Source organism: Bufo gargarizans, chromosome 1 (genome assembly GCF_014858855.1).
Source record: "Bufo gargarizans isolate SCDJY-AF-19 chromosome 1, ASM1485885v1, whole genome shotgun sequence".
NCBI classification, from domain to species: domain Eukaryota; kingdom Metazoa; phylum Chordata; class Amphibia; order Anura; family Bufonidae; genus Bufo; species Bufo gargarizans.
The window spans coordinates 542,328,113-542,350,192 of NC_058080.1; the positions used below are offsets into that span (position 1 = coordinate 542,328,113).

The window sequence follows — 22,080 nt, forward strand, 5'->3', positions numbered from 1 at the left end:
GCAGCAATGTAGCAGAGCAGGAAGCCTGGCAGGGACTCGGTGACAGGATTATTTTAACTCAAAGAATCAAATGAGTCTCTGACTCATTTGATTCTTTTAACTAATAAACTCTTTTTATCTAAATCCCTGCAATAACTATACAGTGTAATTACATCAGTCTGCTTCAATGTAGCAGAGCTGTGTTTGCCAGGAGCGAGTCCCTCCAGACCTTCGGTTCACTTGAGAGCCGACTCAGCAAGTGAACCGAAGATTCGATGAGCTGAGCATGCGCATTGATCTTCAGTTCACTTGCTTCTGCCGGCTCAGGAAGTGAACCGAAGATTCGATGAGCTGAGCATGCGCATTGATCTTCAGTTCACTTGCTTCTGCCGGCTCAGGAAGTGAACCGAAGATCCGATTCATGAAAAAGATCCGAACTTCCCATCTCTAAAACTCAGTAGCAGGCCGGGCGGCAGTGCAACTCACTGACGTCACGCGCCTGCTCCTCCTACTTCATTCATAAAGTGGGAGGAGCAGGCGCGTGACGTCAGTGAGTTGCACTGCCGTCCGGCCTGCTACTGAGTTTGTGAGTACAGAGAGGGAGAGGATCGCAGAGGATTTCAAGTTGTTCACATATGAATATTAGTATTACAGTGAGCGGGGCCCGGTGTAATAGAATACAGTGACTGCACCGGGCCCCGCTGCCATTACAGAACCAGATGCCGGTGTTCCGTTTACTTGACAGTATTATGTCTATATCGTGGGAGATAGTTTTACATTACGTCTAGCTTGAAGTGCTGACTAATATAAAATTTTAAATCTTTATTTCATTTCCTTAAAACTATTTTTCACGATATAGACATAATACTGTCAATTAAACGTAACTGTGCTGAAGAGGTTTGTTAACCTTTATTTTTGTTTGCATTTTGTTAACCTCTACTGCGCCAAGTCGTCTTTTTCGCGCATGCGCAGTGTATTGGGGATCATTCACTCACAGGGACACTGTTATGGGGGGGATCTGTGGATGACACATATATAGCATAAGGTGCTATATATGTGTCACCCACAGATCCCCCCCCCACAACAGTGCCATCCACAGAGCCCCCATAACAGTGTGTCATCCACGGAGCCCCCATAACAGTGTGTCATCCACGGAGCCCCCATAACAGTGTGTCATCCACGGAGCCCCCATAACAGTGTGTCATCCACAGAGCCCCCATAACAGTGTGTCATCCACAGAGCCCCAATAACAGTGTGTCATCCACAGAGCCCCAATAACAGTGCCATCCACAGATCCCCCCATAACAGTGCCATCCACAGATCCCCCCATAACAGTGCCATCCACAGATCCCCCCATAACAGTGCCATCCACAGATCCCCCATAACAGTGTCATCCACAGATCCCCACAACAGTGCCATCCACAGATCCCCACAACAGTGCCATCCACAGATCCCCCCATAACAGTGCCATCCACAGATCCCCCATAACAGTGCCATCCACAGATCCCCCATAACAGTGCCATCCACAGAGCCCCCATAACACCTTTTGGTTCAAAATATTTTTTTATTTGGCTATTCCCCACCCCTCTTGTAATTGTTCCGCTACTTGTGGGCGCGCAGGAATGAGTTGAGTCACTTCGGTGGGCAATCCCGTCCTGCAGCGCGTGATCCCGCAAGACCTGCCGCTGTAGGTCACGGGTCTCGCGGGATCACGCGCCACAGGATGGGATTGCGCACCGAAGTGACTGAACTCATGCTCATGTATCCCGCAAGTAGCGGATCAGTGGAACAAGTACAAGGTGGGTGGGGGGATGATCTGTAGGGTTGCCCAGACGGCTAGGCCATTCACAGTAATTAACCCCTTTCAGCAGTCCCCCATTCACTGAAGGGGAGACTGCTGAAAGGGATTAATAACTACTGTGAAGGGCCCCCCCCCCCCCCTTTCACAGTAGTTATGCCCAGATATGTGCCCCCTTCACAGTAGTTATGCCCAGATATGTGCCCCCTTCACAGTAGTTATGCCCATATATGTGCCCCCCTTCACAGTAGTTATGCCCACACTGCTTCTAACAGAGGCTCACTAATGGACGCTGAGATTAGATCACCCCATACAAAAGCATTGAATCAATGCTTTCCTATGGGGAAAAATTTGACCCTGGAGGTCATCATGCAGGGTGTGAGGACGTCCAGCGTCAGATACCAGACCAAAGGTCTGTTTGAATCCAGGAAGCCCTCAGGTGGCTGCCGACCACTAGAGGCTGACTTATTGCTGGAACGTAAACAATGCAGTTTCTCTAGAACATTGCAGCTCGATTTGCAAAAGGGACACTGTACCCAGACCACGTCAATGAGCTGAAGTGGTCTGGGTGCCTTTTGTGTCACTTTAACTTTGAAATCTTATTAAAGATTGTGTAGGGTGTGGCTGGAGGTGGGGCATGGAGGCGGGACAGGGGTGGGGCTTGCAGCAGAACATGGGTGGTGCCTGTAATGGGGCCCTTGATTTATTTTGCCCTGGGGCCCTGAGGGTTCTCAGTCCGCCCCTGGCTACATCTGCTCCAGCAGGCTGGCTGCTCTATTAATCCTTTCCACACTCAAACTTAGGAAGTCTCTGCAGTCAAAGTCCTCCTCCTTTTGCAGTCCGGTGTCTATCAAAAAAAAAAAAATCTATGGCTCCTGAAAAGCAGGGAGTAAAAAAAAAACTGAAAATGGCTGCATTAGGAAAGTGGGCAGGGTTTTCCACTTGAATGGGAGGTAAGCTGTAGTAACCTAGCATGGCAGTACACAGAGAAGGGAGCTGTGCTTCTGGCTGTATTATGTGTGTTAGTCCTGGGGACAGCACTTGCTGAAAACTGATGATTGGGGGTGTCAGGCGTCGGACCCCCATCATTCTGATACTGATGACCTGCCCTGAGAATAGGTTATTAATATCTAGAAAACCTCTGTAAATGCTGTATAAATTGCATTCTGAGTGTCAGAAGACGGCATGTATACAGCTTTATGTCCTGTACACTATAGAGGGGGAGTTCTACCCGGTCACAGTATGCAGCCTCCTATCAGATGGCATCACATTTACATACATATACTATATAATAGAGCAGTAGAGCCATACACAGCAGAGATCTCAGGCTGACTTCACAAGCAACATGTCCTGGGCAGCCTTATTCATCACTATTGTCTATATTAGCACATGTAAGATGGGATCTGATGGGAAAAGGACTTTTCATTTATGACTGAATCTCACTTTATTCTGTGTTTTGTGACATTTCTTCTTGTATTTCAGATTGTGCTGCACAGATCACATTGACACAGTCACCTTCTGAATCCGTGTCTCCTGGGAGTACAGTGAAAATCTCCTGTACGGCTAGTGGAATCACCATAAGTGGCTACCGGGTTTACTGGTATCAGCAGAAGGAAGGGAATAGTCCTCGATATCTTCTGAACTATTATACTGACAGCGACAAACACCAAGGAACAGGAGTCCCTGATCGGTTTTCTGGGTCTAAAGACAACTCAAAAAACGCTGGCTATTTAACCATTAATGGGGTACTGACGGAGGATGAGGCAGATTACTACTGTGCTGTGTGGGACTCTAACGCACACAGTGATACCTGTCTATAGAGAAGTGAAGAAATGTCATTAACATCTTCAAAACAGAGGTTGCTTTGTCCCGATATATGCAAAAAATGTTACCTATGGTCAATACTGCATTATAGAGATGCTTTGTTGTTGTTTTTTTAGTCTACCCAGAAATGTTCTGTATTTTTTATATTATTTATATCTTATTTTGATGACCCAGCTTTGCATGGGTATGTTTTGACAATTTCATTTAATGTTTGTATGTGAGCTTAAAATATATCCACAGTGTTCCCCATAACATTGATCACTACAGCACACCTCCCCCTTAATAGTGACCTCCACAGCAGCCCACCCCTTTAACAGTAACCTCCATAGTGCCCCACCCCACTAACTGTGACCTTCACAGCCCCCACCCCCATAACAGTGTTCTCCACAGCAGCCCATCTCCTTAACAGTGACCCTCCACAGCACCCTGCCCCTTAACATTGACCTCCACAGCAGCCCACACCATTAACTTTGACCTTCACAGTAGCCCGTTCCCTTCACAGTGACCTCCACAGAGGCCGCCCCTGAACAATGACATTTATAGCACTTTGCCCTTTAAAGGGATTCTGTCATGACATTTTAGGCCTATAACCTAAACATATGGCCAGGTCTGTACTAATAACCTGAATCCGAAACTGTCCTTATTAAATTTGCCTCTGGCTCTATTAGCACATAAAACAGGTTTTTATAACCTGTCGTTCACCTACCTAAGGTGCCCAAGGGGGCGTCGCTTCATACAGTGTGCCCGGCTGCACCCATCTCCATCTGGTGCCCAGCGCCGCCTTCCCAGTTGAAATGGCCGCCCTCCCTGTCTAGTGCCACCTTCCTCACCTCAGCGCCGCCTCCGCAATCGTCCGGTCCCTCTGCCAGATCCCGCGTGTGCGCACTAGGCATAACCTGAGGGACCGTACGATTGATGAGGCGGCGCTGAGGTGAGGAAGGCGGCACTATAGACAGGGAGGGCGGCGATTTCAACTGGGAAGGCAGCGCTGGGCACCAGACAGAGATAAGTGCAGCCGGGCACACTGTATGAAGCGACGTCCCCTTGGGCACCTTAGGTAGATGAATGACAGGTTATAAAAGCCTGTTTTATGTGCTAATAGAGCCACAGGCAGATTTAATAAGGACAGTTTCGGATTCAGGTTATTAGTATGGACCTGGCCATATGTTTTGGTTATAGGCCTAAAATGTCATGACAGAATCCCTTTAACAGTGACCTCCAAAGCACACCGTCCCCTTAACAGTGAACCCCACACACAGTTGCCTGCCCCTTTAACAGTGAGCTCCACAGCATTCCTCGCCCTTAACAGTCACCTCCACAGTCACCTGCCACCTTAACAGTGACCTCCCACAGTGGCCACCCCCCTAACATTGATGTGAACAGAAAATACAAGCAGTCTCCCTTTGTGGTTACTTATCGGCGCTGCAGATCCACCAAGCGACGTGGGTAAAGTTCGCTTCACAGTCAAAGTTCCAATAAATGTTGATCACGCTGCTTTATGAGTGTAGAGTTCCAATCCCAGATCCTTATTCCAAATGTGCAGTTGTTTCACCTTATAGCCAAACAATCGGTTTCCAGAGGCTGGTGCACTCACGTACATCTGCACCCTAGAGGGAAGTTATAACACAAATAGTAAAGTTCCACCAGGTAGTTACGCAATTCGCAGGTTTTATTCTACTTACAAAAGGAAATAAAATTTCAGCCTAAACTTCACTATTTGTGTTATAACGTCCCTCTAGGGTGCAGGTGTACGTGAGTGCACCAGCCTCTGGAAACCGATTGTTTGGCTATAAGGTGAAACAACTGCACATTTGGAATAAGGATCTGGGATTGCAACTCTACACTCATAAGGCAGCGCGAACAACATTTATTGGAACATTGATGTAAACAGGGCCCCTCCCCTTTAACAGTGACCCCCCCCCCCCCCGCGCTGCACCACGTCTCCTTAATATAAGACTTTCGCAGCACCTTTCCACCTTAAAATGTGGCATCCAGGGCACCTCACCCCTTAACAGTAACCTCCATAGCCCCACACCCCCTTAATTAAAATGGGCGAGTTGTTTTGGAAAACTGGTGCAACAGTGTATGTCAAGACTGAAGGACCTGCAAGTTTCAATTTGATAATAAAGGTCATGTGACTTTGTGAATGGCAAGTAGAATGTGAGTGAAACTGCAAGCTCCTATTGGCTAATGCATTTTTGCATCTGTCTCAAGAACGGTACGTCCTAGAGAGCTGAGATCTTCCCGGACACCTGATGTATCTATGTGCCAAACAGACAGACAGAAAATCATTTCATATATATATATATATATATATATATATATACATACACACACACACAGTACAGACCAAAAGTTTGGACCTTCTCATTCAAAGAGTTTTCTTTATTTTCATGACTATGAAAATTGTAGATTCACACTGAAGGCATCAAAACTATGAATTAACACATGTGGATTTATATACATAACAAAAAAGTGTGAAACAACTGAAAATATGTCATATTCTAGGTTCTTCAAAGTAGCCACCTTTTGCTTTGATTACTGCTTTGCACACTCTTGGCATTCTCTTGATGAGCTTCAAGAGGTAGTCACCTGAAATGGTCTTCCAACAGTCTTGAAGGAGTTCCCAGAGATGCTTAGCACTTGTTGGCCCTTTAGCCTTCACTCTGCGGTCCAGCTCACCCCAAACCATCTCGATTGGGTTCAGGTCCAGTGACTGTGGAGGCCAGGTCATCTGGCGCAGCACCCCATCACTCTCCTTCATGGTCAAATAGCCCTTACACAGCCTGGAGGTGTGTTTGGGGTCATTGTCCTGTTGAAAAAAAAATGATGGTCCAACTAAATGCAAACCGGATGGAATAGCATGACGCTGCAAGATGCTGTGGTAGCCATGCTGGTTCAGTATGCCTTCAATGTTGAATAAGGGTCCATTCACACGTCCTGTTTTTTTTCATCCTGAAAAACGGTCCGTTTTTTGCGGATCCGTTGTTCCTGAAAATGTTTCCGTATGTCATCCGTATGTCATCCGTTTTTTGCGGATCCGCAAAAAACGGGAGCATGTATACATTTCAATAATCAAATAAAGTTGTTTGGATTTCTTTGAAAAAAAATTGAAAAAAATAAAAAAAATTTGTTATGTGTTTCCAGGAACGGAATCCGCAAAAAACGGATGGCATACGGAATGACATCCGAATGTCATCCGTTTTTTGCGGATCCATTGACTTTGTATTGTACCAGGATCCGATTTTTCAGGACAAGAATAGGACATGTTTTATATTTAAACGGACATGCGGAACGGAACAACGGAAACGGACAGCACACATTGTGCTGTCCGATTTTTTCCAGGACCCATTGAAAATGAATGGGTCCAGATCTGGTCCTGATCTGTTCCTGAAAAAACGGAACAGATCAGGAAAGAAAAAACGGACGTGTGAATGGACCCTAAATTCCCAACAGTGTCACCAGCAAAGCACCCCCACACCATCACACCTCCTCCTCCATGCTTCACGGTGGGAACCAGGCATGTAGAGTCCATCCATTCACCTTTTCTGCGTCGCACAAAGACACGGTGGTTGAAACCAAAGATCTCAAATTTGGACTCATCAGACCAAAGCACAGATTTCCACTGGTCTAATGTCTATTCCTTGTGTTCTTTAGCCCAAACAAGTCTCTTCTGCTTGTTGCCTGTCCTTAGCGGTGGTTTCCTAGCAGATATTCTACCAAGAAGGCCTGATTCACACAGTCTCCTCTTAACAGTTGTTCTAGAGATGTGTCTGCTGCACGAACTCTGTGTGGCATTGACCTGGTCTCTAATCTGAGCTGCTGTTAACCTGCGATTTCTGAGGCTGGTGACTCGGATGAACTTATCCTCCACAGCAGAGGTGACTCTTGGTCTTCCTTTCCTGGGGCGGTCCGCATGTGAGCCAGTTTCTTTGTAGCGCTTGATGGTTTTTGTGACTGCACTTGGGGACACTTTCAAAGTTTTCCCAATTTTTTGGGACTGACTGACCTTCATTTCTTAAAGTAATGATGGCCACTCGTTTTTCTTTACTTAGCTGCTTTTTTCTTGCCATAATACAAATTCTAATAGTCTATTCAGTAGGACTATCAGCTGTGTATCCACCTGACTTCTCCACAACCCAATTGATGGTCCCAACCCCATTTATATGGCAAGACAACCCACTTATTAAACCTGACAGGGCACACCTGTGAAGTGAAAACCATTTCAGGTGACTACCTCTTGAAGCTCATCAAGAGAATGCCAAGAGTGTGCAAAGCAGTAATCAAAGCAAAAGGTGGCTATTTTGAAGAACCTAGAATATGACATATTTTCAGTTGTTTCACACATTTTTGTTATGTATATAATTCCACATGTGTTAATTCATAGTTTTGATGCCTTCAGTGTGAATCTACAATTTTCATAGTCATGAAAATAAAGAAAACTCTTTGAATGAGAAGGTGTGTCCAAACTTTTGGTCTGTACTGTATATCTACTAGAGATGAGCGAATCGAATCCAACAAAGTGGAATTCATTCTGAATTTCAGGATAAATTTGATTCTCCACAAAGCTGAATTTCCTCGTGCTTCATGGTAGCGAATCTATTTAACCTGAAATAGTGTAAAAAAATAAATAAATCATACTTACCTCCTGTGGACCCACTGTGCCATGTGTCCTACCTCCTCTAAGGGCATTGTCTAAATGAACTTCTCGATCTTCACAGTACCCCTGATGTAGGGGATAGACTTTCCCGAGGGGAACACCAGGTTGCTACCTCTTGAGGAGGATTGGTATACAAGACAGCTAGTCCAGGCGCACCAGGAGGTACCTGAGCAAGGTACCAGAGGTACAGGCATTGTCAGCAGGCTGAGTCGTAACCAGGAGCAACAGTGCAGGACCGAAGGATGAGGCAGAGGCGAAGTCAATCAGGCAATCGGTCAGGGTAGATTTATTGAGAGCAAAGGAGAATCATAAATTACTGCTTAAACTGCTAAAAGTTGCAGGCAGAGTGGTACAGGAGAACTGCAGTATAAAGGAAGGCAATACCCTTAGAAGAGTAGTCATGAAATACAATCATCAATAATGTGCAAAACCAAAAAACTGTCATGTTAGCATTTAATAACTAACTAAAACCCAATCACAGCAGGTCTAAACTAGCACATGCAAGCAAATGTATAAAAAACAAGTAACATATAAAACCAGATTCAAAGCATAGATGGCAAGGCGGATTACTGTATACGGTACATAAAATGTATGGAGGTTACACCATGCCGGACAATATAACCTCTGTGCCATGCTGTACAATAAACAGTATAACCCCTACACAGTGTAGAGGTATACTGTACATTGTGTGGCACAGTGTAGAGGTATACTGTATATTGTGTGGCACAGTGTAGAGGTATACTGTACATTGTGTGGCACAGTGTAGGCTATATGTGTATAACAAACATACTCCACATTTTAAACTTACAATTACATGTCTTGGCCCTTGGGGATCTTGGACACCACTTCAACACTTTGGCTGGGGGGCTCAGCGGAGCTGATGTTGTGTTTTATTCTAATGAGAGAGATTTATTAATAAGGATTTGGAGAAAGGGCAGAGGGATAGCAGAGCAGGGAGAGGCTGGTGCTACTACTAGGAGGTCATACTATGGGGGGAGTAATAAAGCCCACCATAATGCCCCCCCCCCCCCAGTAGAAATAATTCTCCTTATAATGTGCAAAACATACCCCTTTGTAATGCCCCCAGTTGAGCTAATGTTCCTATAATGTGCCAATATAAAATACCCCTTCTCAGTGCACCCGTAGATGACCCCATAGTGCTCCTCTCCCCCTTCCCCATAATACCCACCATAATGTGTCCCAGTATAAAATTCCCCTATACAGAGCCCCCCATATAAAATACCCCTTCTTTTTAGCCTCAGAAGATGCCCCTATAGTGCCACCCAATAATGTTCCAGTAATAAGTGCCCCAATAGATGCCCCCAATCATGTGCCAGTAAGATGTGCCCCCATAGATGCCCCCAATCATGTGCCAGTAATAAGAGCCCCCATAGATGCCCTACAATCATGTGACAGTAATAAGAGCCCCCCCACCATCATGTGCTAGTAGCCAGAGTGACTTCTTCTATCATGTGCCAGTAGCCCCCTTATGTGCCAGTGGCCCCCCCTATCATGTGCCAGTAGCCCCCCTATCAAGTGCCAGTAGCCCCCCTATCAAGTGCCAGTAGCCTCCTATCATGTGCCCGTAGCCCCCCTCATGAGCCAGTTGCCCCCTTTATGTGCCAGTAGCCCCCATCATTTGCCAGTAGCCTCCCATCATGTGCCAGTAGCCCCCTTCATGAGCCAGTAGCCCCCTTCATGAGCCAGTAGCCCCCTTCATGAGCCAGTAGCCCCCCTTATGTCTGTGCCAGTAGCCCCCCTTATGTGCCAGTATTGTAATTTGTACATATATATAATAATAAAAAACTTATACTTACCTCCTCCAGCGATGCGATGCAGGCCTCTTCCGGCCTGTGTCCCTCGCTGGCTCAGGCGGCGCGATGACGTCATTGCGCTGCCTGCATCGGCCTCTGATAGGCTGCCGGCCTAGTGCTGGCAGCCTATCACAAGAACAGGGAGAGGACACACCTCTCCCTCCCCTGCCCCAGCACAGACATTTGTATCGCCGTCCTGAGGACGGCGATACAGATGACTATGGAGATGAGTGAGCGCTTCCACAATGGAAGCGCAGCGCTCATCTCCTGCTGTGCCCTGCCGGCGCCCCCCTTCTGACAGCGCCCCGGGCGGCCACCCGGTCCAAGAAACGGCCCTGGTGTGGGGGAAAAACTCCACACTAAACACAGGAGGGAAGAGGAATAGTAACTGGGCCTGGAAACTAGGGAAGGAACAGGTCACCTCCTAAACAACCCTAATCCGGGCCCTAACTACCTATAAATATGAATAGACCTTGAAGGTAGGAATATTCATATGCTGTATACCTAGGCCCTTATATCACGTTTCGAATCTATGCAGGAGCCTTCCTCAAGCAGTGTGTATAGACAAAATACTGAGTTTATATAGCATTATACTGAGTCATATCAATTTACAAAACAAGTGTGATCAATTCATAACAATTAAAAATCTATTTGATAAAAAATTACAATACATGTACACAAAAATAAAGTGTAGCACAGACAATCACTAATTCATAATCATATAATAAATATCCAAATGACAAAAGTGTATTCATGATTCTACAGTGTATAAAAACTCTTACACAAATTCATAATTATTAATCATAACATTAACAGTGCCAGCTGTGATCAGTGGCGTAGCTACAGGGGTCGCAGCGGTCGCAATTGCGACCGGGCCCCTGAGCCAGGGGGGCCCACGGCCCCCCCACCGCCTCCCATTCAAAATCCAGGCCAGGGCCCACCCCGGGGGCAGTGCGCACGACGCAGCGCAGGCTGTTGGCGGTTCATTTGTCTGTCATGCCAGAGGGGGCGGCCGCAACATTGAGTGAGGTCTGACTGGGTGAGGAGGAGCCGGAGGCGTGGTTTCCGCGCATCTCCGGCTCCCAGTCAGATCAGACACTCAGATCGCAGGCGGCAGTGAGGACGCTGGCGGCGAGGTGCGTTTGAGACTGTCTAACTGGTGTCAGTTGGAGGCCCCTGTTTTCCAGGACGCTGCAAACTTTATACTCATCAGACCTGACTGAAATGGCATCAACATTATTAGCTAAGTACATGCACGTCTAGCTTGCAAACAGGCATCTTTGCCTTTGTCATACAGCTTTACTTATATTGATTTCCTCCGAATCCACTGTCCAAATAATAGCAGCTGAAAGTTCATGCATATGATATGACCTTCCATTACCACCCCAAACATATGTGTTTCCTGCAGGTATTGATTTACTGAGGATGTTCTGGAAATAAATCACTTACGGTATGTGCACCATTGAAGGCTACATGAGCGGCCATGATAAAGTCTAAGTAGAACCTTCTGTTGGTTTTCAAAACCAGTTGCTCTATTAAAATAATGGCAACATTATTTATGCCGTATACATGGTACAGGGCAAAATGGATAGCATAAAAATTAAGGGTACTTTCACACTTTTCGCGTTTTTCTTTTCCGGCATAGAGTTCCGTCACAGCAGCTCTATACCGGAAAAGAACTGATCAGGTATATCCCCATGCATTCTGAGTGGAGAGTAATCCGTTCAGTTTGCATCAGGATGTCTTCAGTTCAGTCGTTTTGACTGATCAGGCAAAAGAGAAAACCGCAGCATGCTACGGTTTTCTCTCTGGCGAAAAAAACTGAAGACTTGCCTGAACGCCGAATCCGGCATTTTTTCCCAAAGAAATGTATTAGCGCCGGATCTGGCATTCAGAATACGCATGTGCAGATCGGTAAAAATGAGAAAAAATTTACAAGACGGATCCGTCGGTCCGCATGACAAGCGGAGAGACGGATCCGTCCTTGCAATGCATTTGTGAGACTGATCCGCATCCGGATCCGTCTCACAAATGCTTTCAGTCAGCGGCAGATTGGCGGATCCGGCGGCCAGTTCCAACGACAGAACTGCCCGCCGGATCACACTGCCGCAAGTGTGAAAGTAGCCTTAGCCTGCTCAATTCCTGATGAAAGTGAGACCCAAGTCAGGCTTATCCATCACGGTTCACCATTCCATTTTAGAAACAGGGGCACCATAGGAATCACGAAGGTAGGGTGAGCGCCAACAGCCAAAGCTAAAGGCAGAGGTGTAGCTATAGGAGGTGCAGAGGTAGCAGTCGCTCTGGGCCCAGGAGCCTGAGGGGGCCCAAAGACCCTGATGCCATATAAGAAGAGACCAGTATTATAGAAAGTGTGTGCTGGTTGTTACACCTCTTTCTGAAGGGAAGGGGTTAGGTGGAAAATTTGGCATGGGGGGTGCTGCTTCTACTTTTGCCTCAGGCAGCATAAAGGCTATGTGCTTCTCTGCCCCTGGCCACACAGCGCTGAGGGAAGGGGGGGGGGGGGGGCCCAAGCTGGACTCTTGCACCAGGGCCCATGAGCCTTTAGCTACGCCCCTGGCTGTGATCAATAATAAAGTGCTGAGTGCTTACTAAATGGTATTGCAGACGGAGGGTGAAGGAGGAGATGGTGCATGAATGGCTGCCATAACTCGTGCGATCCGGCGTGCCTAAAGCGCAACTGCGCATGTCTGAATGACGCGTACTTCATACTTCCGGGTTTCGATGTAATCACAATGTCGCGGCTGCATACTGCAACCCTGATGTCCAATCTGCCATTCCTGATATGGGAATAGTGCCTTTACTACCAAGCGCATTAGTAGCAAAGTCCGGTGCGCACAGGATCAAGGTGGAAATTGCACATATTCGTGCCATAAAACTGTATGAGTGGCTAAGTGGGGTCGGATGAGGGCTACCACAACCAGAGAAGTGGAGCCTCCATCCGGGACCTCAGACCAGTTGCGCATCTGCACGTTAGTACAGAGTCACACTGCGTCCGTGATCAAAACCCACCTGTCACCACCTATTTGAGAGGGTTCTCCTCATAAGCACCTGCCATGTGAATAACGGACTATAACTGTAAAATCCCAAATATGGACAAAAATATAAATCAATCATCCTCTGCACATTGCAACAGCACGCCATTCACAAACGTTGTATGTCCTATTTGGGTAAATAAAGTAATTTTTTGCATTTTTACTTTCTGGAGTGCTGCCCTTTTTTACATATATAGTGCATTTAGTGGTGTGCTGCTACTTTATTTGTTTGAGAATATATATATATATATATATATATATATATTGAAAAAAAGGGGAGCACAGCCTCAAAATGGCAATGGGTGCACGGCCCACTGGGAAAAGTCAATCCCACAACAATAGGTAGGAAAAAGACAGCACTCCAAAAAAATAAAAATGAAAAAACTCTTTATTCACCTAAGTGGCAATTGCCACTGATATAGAGCCAAAACATTGCCATTGCCACGGAGGTGAATAAAGAGTTTTTTTCTTTTATTTTTTTGGAGTGCTGCCTTTTTCCTACCTCTATATACATATATATATATATATATATATATTGTGGGGATTTGCTCTGGTAGACAGGCTTGCGGACGCAGTACAGAGGCAATGACAACGTCTTTAACTTAAATAGTGCACTGTTTTATTGACACAGACGTAAAGTGACAAAATAACAATTTCAAGAAAAAACTGTCACCTTGAGTCTGGTGTTAGTTCACACCAGACTGCAGCACATAAGTCCTTGAAGGAAGCAGTAGTCCATGTGCTTCTGTCCACAAACAATGTAGCAGGCTTCGTCAAGGCCCAAACCCTCAAGCTCCAACACCCAGACTGCCAGCACTCCACTAGCAGATGGAGGATAATCCACCCCACCTGAACATGCTGGCTGGGTTTTTATATTCCAGCCAGGGGCGTAGCTATAGGGGGTGCAGAGGTAGCAGTCGCTACCGGGCCCAGGAGCCTGAGGGGCCCAAAGACCCTTGTGCCGCATAAGACACTGGCATTATAGAAAGTGCATGCTGCTCAATTTACACCTCTGGCTGGAGGGAAGGGGTTAGGTCAAGAATTTGCCTCAGGCAGCAGGAAGGCTACGTGCTCCCCTGTCCCTTTCCAACAAGCACTGAGGGAAGGGGGGGCCCAAGCTGAACTCTTGCACTAGGGCCCATGAGCTTTTAGCTACGCCCCTGATTCCAGCCAAACCCGGCCTGGAACCGTGGGGAACAGCCACCCATCCTGCTCTTTGGCTGCTCCCAATAAGAACCGGCCCGGATTGGCTTTACAGCCATTCTGACAGCTGAAGTGTCAGACTGCACTACAGAACTGACACTTCAGGAAAAAAATCTGGTTCTTACCTCACCGAGGCCAGGAACCTCGGTGACACGTATCTTCCGTCAATGACGGCTCCTTGTTCCTTCTTACATACCCCCCCCTTTGTTCAACCCTGAGGGGGTGAACACTTGCCAGACAGTGTACGCGAGACAGGGCATCCGCGTTTCCTTGTAACCTGCCTGCCCTGTGTTCCACGGAAAACTTAAAATTTTGCAAAGATAAGAACCACCTGGTGACCCGAGCATTCCTCTCTTTGGCCTGGCTCATCCATTTCAGGGGGGAGTGGTCGGTCACCAGACGGAACCTTCACCCCAAAAGGTAGTAGCGGAGAGACTTGAGTGGCCACTTGATGGCCAGGCACTCTCTCCCCACTATACTGTACCTAGTCTCAGCTGGGGTGAGCTTCCGGCTGAGGAAGACAACGGGATGCTGCCCCCCGTCAATATCTTGAGATAGTACAGCACCGAGACCTACCTCGAAGGCATCGGTCTGCACTATAAACTCCCTTTTGAAGTCGGGTGTCACCAAAACCAGGGACCCACACAGGGCCGACTTCAAAGCGGAGAAAGCCTTTTCCGCCTGCTCATTCCAGCGGAACGTCACTGACTTGCGTCCCTTCAAAAGGCCTGTCAATGGTGCAGCGACTGCAGCAAAATTGGAGACAAACCTCATATAGTACCCCACCATACCCAGGAACGACTTTACTTGCCGAGTAGTGACAGGTCGGGGCCAATTCCTAATTGCCTAAATTTTGTTCACCTGAGGTTTGATCATTCTGCGCCCAATGACATACCCCAGGTACTTGGTCTCTTCTAACCCTATTGAGCACTTTTTCGGGTTAGCGGTTAAGCCAGCCTTCCTTAGGGAGTCCACTACAGCCTGTACTTTAGGTAAGTGACTTTCCCAGTCGGTGCTATGGACAACGATATCGTCCACGTACGCCGAAGCGTACCGACGATGTGGACGGAGTACAATGTCCATTAACCTTTGAAACGTGGCGGGAGCACCATGTAGACCAAAGGGTAATACCTTGTACTGATACAGCCCCTCTGGCGTGACGACAGCCCTTTTTTCTTTGGCAGCCTCCGTCAAGGGTACCTGCCAGTACCCTTTGGTGAGGTCCAACACAGAAAAATACCGGGCTTGGCCCAACTTTTCAATAAGCTCATCCACTCGGGGCATGGGATACGCATCAAACTTGGACACCTCATTAAGTTTGCAGAAGTCATTACAGGACCGCAATGTCCCGTCTGGCTTGGGTATTAATACTATCGGACTGGCCCACTCACTTTTTGACTCCTCGATGACACCCAGCTGGAGCATTAGCTGCACTTCCTCCGTGATGGCTTGTCGCCGAGCCTCGGGTACCCGATACAGTTTTAACCGGACTTTCGCCTGAGGCTCAGTGACAATGTCATGCTGGATTACGGATGTGCGTCCAGGGAGGTCTGAGAACACATCCGTATTCCGACTAATGAACTCCCTGGCTTCCTGAGCCTGTTTAGAGGAGAGACTGTCAGCAATTTTCACTGTGACAGCCGCTTCCCCTGCTTCAGACTGAGGGGCCGAAACCACTTCCCCTAGGAACCCTGGTCGTGGGCTGTCTTCCGTACAGGTTTCCCTTTCCTTCCACGGCTTGAGCAGATTCACATGGTACACCTGCTGCGGCTTTCGCCTCCCTGGCTGGTGTACTTTGTAATCTACTGGTCCAATTTTTTCTAGTACCTCGTAGGGCCCCTGCCACCTAGCTAGAAACTTACTATCTACAGTCGGTACCAGAACCAACACCCGATCACCCGCGTTAAAGTTTCGGACCCGAGCCTGCCGATTATAGACCCTACTCTGGGCTCACTGCGCTGCCTCCATATGCTCCCTAACCAGAGGTAACACTGTTTCCATCCGTCCCTGCATCTGGGTGACATACTCAACTACACTTTTGTGCGGTGTGGTTTGTTGTTCCCACGCCTCTTTGGCGACATCCGATAAACCACGAGGGTGTCTGCCGAATAGCAGTTCGAAGGGTGAGAACCCGGTAGAGGCCTGGGGCACTTCTCACACTGCGAACATGAGATAGGGCAGAAGAAGGTCCCAGTCCTTCCCATCCTTAGACACCGCTCTTTTCAACATTTTTTTGTGTCTGGTTAAATCTCTCTACCAGGCCATCCGTTTGCGGATGATACACGGATGTCCGTAACTGTTTTATTTGGAGCAACTTACAGAGTTCCCTCATGACCTTGGACATAAATGGGGTGCCTTGGTCAGTTAGAACCTCCTTAGGCAGACCCACTCTAGAAAACATTTCCATTAACTCCTTAGCTATGAGTTTGGCTGACGTATGACGCAGTGGCACCGCCTCCGGGTACCGCGTGGCGTAGTCGAGGATGACCAGGATGTGCTGGTGCCCTCTAGCTGACTTCGGCACTGGGCCTATGAGATCCATAGCGATCCGCTCAAAGGGAACCTCAATAATCGGGAGAGGGACCAGAGGACTGCGGAAATGTGGCTGGGGGCTGGTTATCTGGCAGGTTGGGCAAGACTTGCAAAACTCTTCTACCTTGCTGAACACACTGGGCCAGTAAAACCGCTGTAAAATCCGGTCCTGCGTTTTCTGCTGGCCCAGGTGTCCCCCAAGAACATGTTGGTGGGCTAATTCCAACACGAGCTTGCCATATGCCTGGGGTACCACCAGCTGTTCAATATGTTCACCCCGTAGTTTATTTACCCGGTACAGCATCTCCTGTTGAACCACAAAACAGGGGAACATAGATTCGGCCCCCAGTTGTTGCGGCTCACCCTCAACTACTACCACATTTTCCCAGGCTCGAGATAGAGTCGGATCCTGGTGTTGTGCTGTACCGAAATTATCCCCAGAGACATTGAGGTCTGCCAGCTCAGGACCCGGCAGCAAATCCTCTACGTCTCCCACCATCACACTTAATGGGGTTGTCTCCCCCTCTTCCACCGAAGTGGCGGTCATCCCTACTGCTGGTCCTTCTGACTCAGGTTCCCAAGGTTCTGACCTCCCCCCTGAGTCAGGCCACTCTGCTAGGAGTACATCTGTCTCCCGGGTAACTTTCGTATCCGGCCAGAGTGCCGGGAACCCGGGGAAGTCTCTCCCAATTATCAATTCATATGGTAGCTTTGTGGCGACGGCCACCTCATGCATCCACCTGCCGGCCACCATTGACAGAGAGACCAGGGCGGTGGGATACTCCTTTAAGTCCACATGTATGCAGACAACGCCGACTCTTCGGCCAGTATACTCAGCCGGCCGCACCAGGGCAGCTCTTACCAGGGACACCAGGCTCCCTGAATCCAGCAGAGCCACCGCCAGAGTGCCCCCACTTCCACCTGGCACAGGTGGCTATTGTCCATAGTCTCTGAAGTTCCTGTGGCACACAACATTCTGGCATATAATGAGTGGCGGAAGCCATAGTTGGTGTCCATGGGTTCCCCCCGATGGGGACAGTCGGCCCTTATGTGTCCAGGCTCGGGACAACACCAGCAGACCACCGAGTTTAGGTCGGCAGGGGGTACATCCCGGGCAGGTCTAGCTGGCACCGGCCGCCGGGTCTGGGGTGGAGTTTTCCGGGGTTTGACTGGCCCCCTCCCAAAAGAACCCCCCTGTAGATTTATGGTGGCCTCATAGCGCTCCACCAGGTCGACCATCTCCAGGGCATTATTTGGAGACACCTGGCCGATCCAGTGCTGGAGAGGGTACGGCAAAGCCCTCCAAAACACATCCGCCAACAGCCGATCCAACATAGCAGTGGGAGTCAACATGCCAGGCTGCAGCCATTTTTGCAAACGGTGCAGCAGATCATAATATTGTGGTCTGGCGGGTTCAGCCGGGTTAAATTCCCACTGATGCACCCTCTGGGCCCGGTACCAACACATTCACCCCGAGTCTCGCCAGGATGTCACCTTTTACTGTCGGGTAGTCGGCCGCCTGATCATCGGGGAGATCAAACAATACTTGCTGGGGACCGGACGCCAGGAACGGAGCAACGACCTCAGCCCACTGGTCTCGGGGTAACTTTTCCCTCACGGACACTTTTTCGAAGACCGCCAGATAGGTGTCGACGTCATCCGAGGGGGTCATCTTCGTAATCGCCGCGCGGACAGCTTTCTGGGCATCGTGGACATTCTGGGACGCTCCTGACGCCTGCAACGTCATCACATGTTGCAATAGCAGCTGGTTTGTTTCTTGTTGCTGCTTGTTAGCCTCCCGCTGCTGCACGTTAGCCTCCACGAGGGCACTCCATTTTGTCAGGGGATACGGGTCGTAACCTTGCCGGCTTAATGTAGGACATGCACTTGTGCCCGGATAAAACAACATTTTTTCGGCCCAAATGTCTCATTTTGTCTCACCAAATGTGGGGATTTGCTCTGGTAGACAGGCTTGCGGACGCAGTACAGAGGCAATGACAACGTCTTTGACTTAAATAGTGCACTGTTTTATTCACACAGACGTAAAGTGACAAAATAACAATTTCAAGAAAAAACAGTCACCTTGAGTCTGGTGTTAGTTCACACCAGACTGCAGCACATAAGTCTTGAAGGAAGCAGTAGTCCATGTGCTTCTGTCCACAAACAATGTAGCAGGCTTAGTCAAGGCCCAAACCCTTAAGCTCCAACACCCAGACTGCCAGCACTCCACTAGCAGATGGAGGATAATCTACCCCACCTGAACATGCTGGCTGGGTTTTTATATTCCAGCCAAAACCCGGCCTGGAACCGTGGGGAACAGCCACCCACCCTGCTCTTTGGCTGCTCCCAAAAAGAACGAGCCCGGATTGGCTTTACAGCCATTCTGACAGCTGAAGTGTCAGACTGCACTACAGAACTGACACTTCAGGAAAAAAATCCGGTTCTTACCTCACTGAGGCCAGGAACCTCGGTGACACGTATCTTCCATCAATGGCGGCTCCTTGTTCCTTCTTACAATATATATATATAATATTTTTTTATTATTTCTTTTTTTTTTTTTGGAGAAAAGAGAAGGCAGCACTCCAAAAATTCATGAAAAAAGTGGGTGATTTATTAACCACCAAAAATTCATGAAAAAGGCCTTGTATGGGTTAATAAATCACCCACTTTTTTCATGAATTTTTGGAGTGCTGCCTTCTCTTTTCTCAAGATAATTTATGTTGTTATGTGCTGCTCTTTACTATATATATATATATATATATATATATATATATGTACACATTTTTGTTGTCTTTTCTTTAGTCAAACAGGTGCTTCCGAGGGTTTGACCAGGTTTTCAGCTCTCTAAGACTTACCGTACAATTTGTGCGATGTTCAAAAAAATAAATAAAATATAATACAGAGTACAAAAGCAAATATGGCACCATCACATGATCACTGTATTAGCCAATTGAAGCTCACAGGCCCTTCATTCTTAGCCTTACTGACATGCACACAATTTTACACCAGGTTTCTATAACAACCCACCCATTTTTGTTTTACACTGGATTTCCATAACAACCCAGCCATTTTTCTTCACAGTTAAGGGGGCACTGTGGGAGTCAGTGCTTTGAGGCACTTTGAAATTCAATGTTTGGGGCCACTGTGGAGGTCACTATTATGGCATACCTACCAACAGTTTGGACAGTCAAAGAGGTACACTTATGGTTCATTGTGTGAAAAATCTATGCATATTTATACACTTCAATAGTTTTCTCTTACAAAATAGTGCAAAAATTAAATATAGAAATTTCTAAAATTCAGATTGCATCAAATAATGAAATAATATACAAGGTGAACTCTAATATATAGAATGGAACCAGGGAAACACTTTTGGATCAATATTGTAAATGCAATAAAGAAAATCTATACCGCAGATCAAAAAGAGGGACATATATGGAGCAAAGAGGGACTTGGGTCAAAAAGAGGGACTGCCCCTCCAAAAGAGAGACACTTGGGAGGTCTGTTATGGATGTTTTGGCCCACATTGCAATTTGGACCTTAAAATATCTATGCCTATAATCAGATGATTTATAAGCTATTGAAGGGGCTACACATGCTATAAATAATAAAAGAATTTATAATCACCTCACCATTCCCCAATCACTAGCTGCAGCAGGGACCTCAGTCAGTGATTGGATCTTTCACTAAATGAGCTGCAAGTGTTCCTCTTTAACCATCCAAAAATGTAGATGGTATGAATGTCAATGTTATGTGGCCATTGTGGATGTCAATGATATGTGTATGAATGTCACTGTTAAGGGAGCACTGGGGAGGTCACTGTTCTGGGGGCAATGTGGATGTCACTGTTATGGGACAATGTGGATGTCATTGTTATGGGGACACCATGGATGTCACTGTTATGGGAACACTGTGAATGTCACTGTTATGGGGTAATGTGAATGTCACTGTTATGGGGGTAATGTGAATATCACTGTTATGGGGGTAATGTGGATGTCGCTGTTATGGGGACACTGTGGATGTCACTGTTATGAGGACACTGTGGATGTCACTGTTTTGGGAACACTGTGAATGTCACTGTTATGGGAGCACTGTGAATACCACTGTTATGGGGCACTGTAGATATCACTGTTATTGGAGCACTGCGGATGTGACTGTTATGGGGACACTGTGGATGTGACTGTTATGAGTGCACTGTGGATGTTACTGTTAAGGGAGCACTGTGAATGTCACTGTTATGGGGACAATTTGGGTTTCACTGTTATGGGACCATCACATGACCTGTATTAGCCAATGAAAGCTTGCAAGTCCCTCATTCTTAACCTTACAGCCATGCAAATAGTCAGATGACCGCCATTGGCTAATATAAGCTCACAGGTCCTTCATTCTTACCTTCACTAACATACACACAGTTTTACACCAACTTTCCATAACAACCCAGCCATTTTTGTTTTACACCATCCACCTATATTAATTGTGTATTTTTACTGTTATGGGGCATTGTGTATGTTACTGTTATGCTGACAGTGTGGATGTCACTGTTATGGCAGCACGGTGGATGTCACTGTTATGGCAGCACTGTGCATGTTAATTACAATAGTGTTGTCCCCTTAGTGAAGTATACTGTAGTAAATTTTTTTTTAAAAAAAGTGGTACTAACCAGGCCTGGTTCCTCCAACATTGTATTCAACTGTATTGGCATGGGACATGCTGCGGTCCTCCTGGGACTTTGGGACAGTGGTCAAAAACTGGGACCGTCCCACTGGATCTAGGATGTTGAGAGGCATGGTTTCACATGTCCATAAAGGCCCGTACAATAAAGCTAATATGTTATTGAACCTGCTGGTGAACCCAGTATACATAGCTAAAACATAGTGTCAAAATGTCTTTTTTTTGTTTATCTCGTCTCTTTAAAAACAGAATTCAAAGTACTGTATGTACTGTACTCCAAAATAATGCCAAAAGAAACTACAGGTTGTTCCTCAAAAAAAAAAAAGAATCCCTCACACCATCAATTAAAATATATAGTTATGGTTCTCACTATATGGTGTTTTTAGTTTGCAAATATAATTTTATTTCATTTCAATTATATAATTTTGGTATTGTTAAAATCTTATTGACCCACATGTTAGTTTCATCGTCTGGTGAACACCAAAGCAAAAAATAAAAATTTTCTGCTCATCCCTTCTCCCAAATAAAAACTGAATAAAAACAGAT

At 46.9% G+C, this 22,080-nt stretch overlaps 1 gene segment (V, D, J or C); it reads left to right on the plus strand.

Moving 5' to 3' along the window:
• Window positions 1–3,099: 3,099 nt before the first annotated feature.
• LOC122924442 overlaps window positions 3,100–22,080 on the plus strand; it is a 157,708-nt gene continuing 138,727 nt past the window's right edge. The window contains 2 exon segments of the V gene segment in view: window positions 3,100–3,168; window positions 3,260–3,576. Of these exon segments, the coding sequence occupies window positions 3,123–3,168; window positions 3,260–3,576 (363 nt within the window).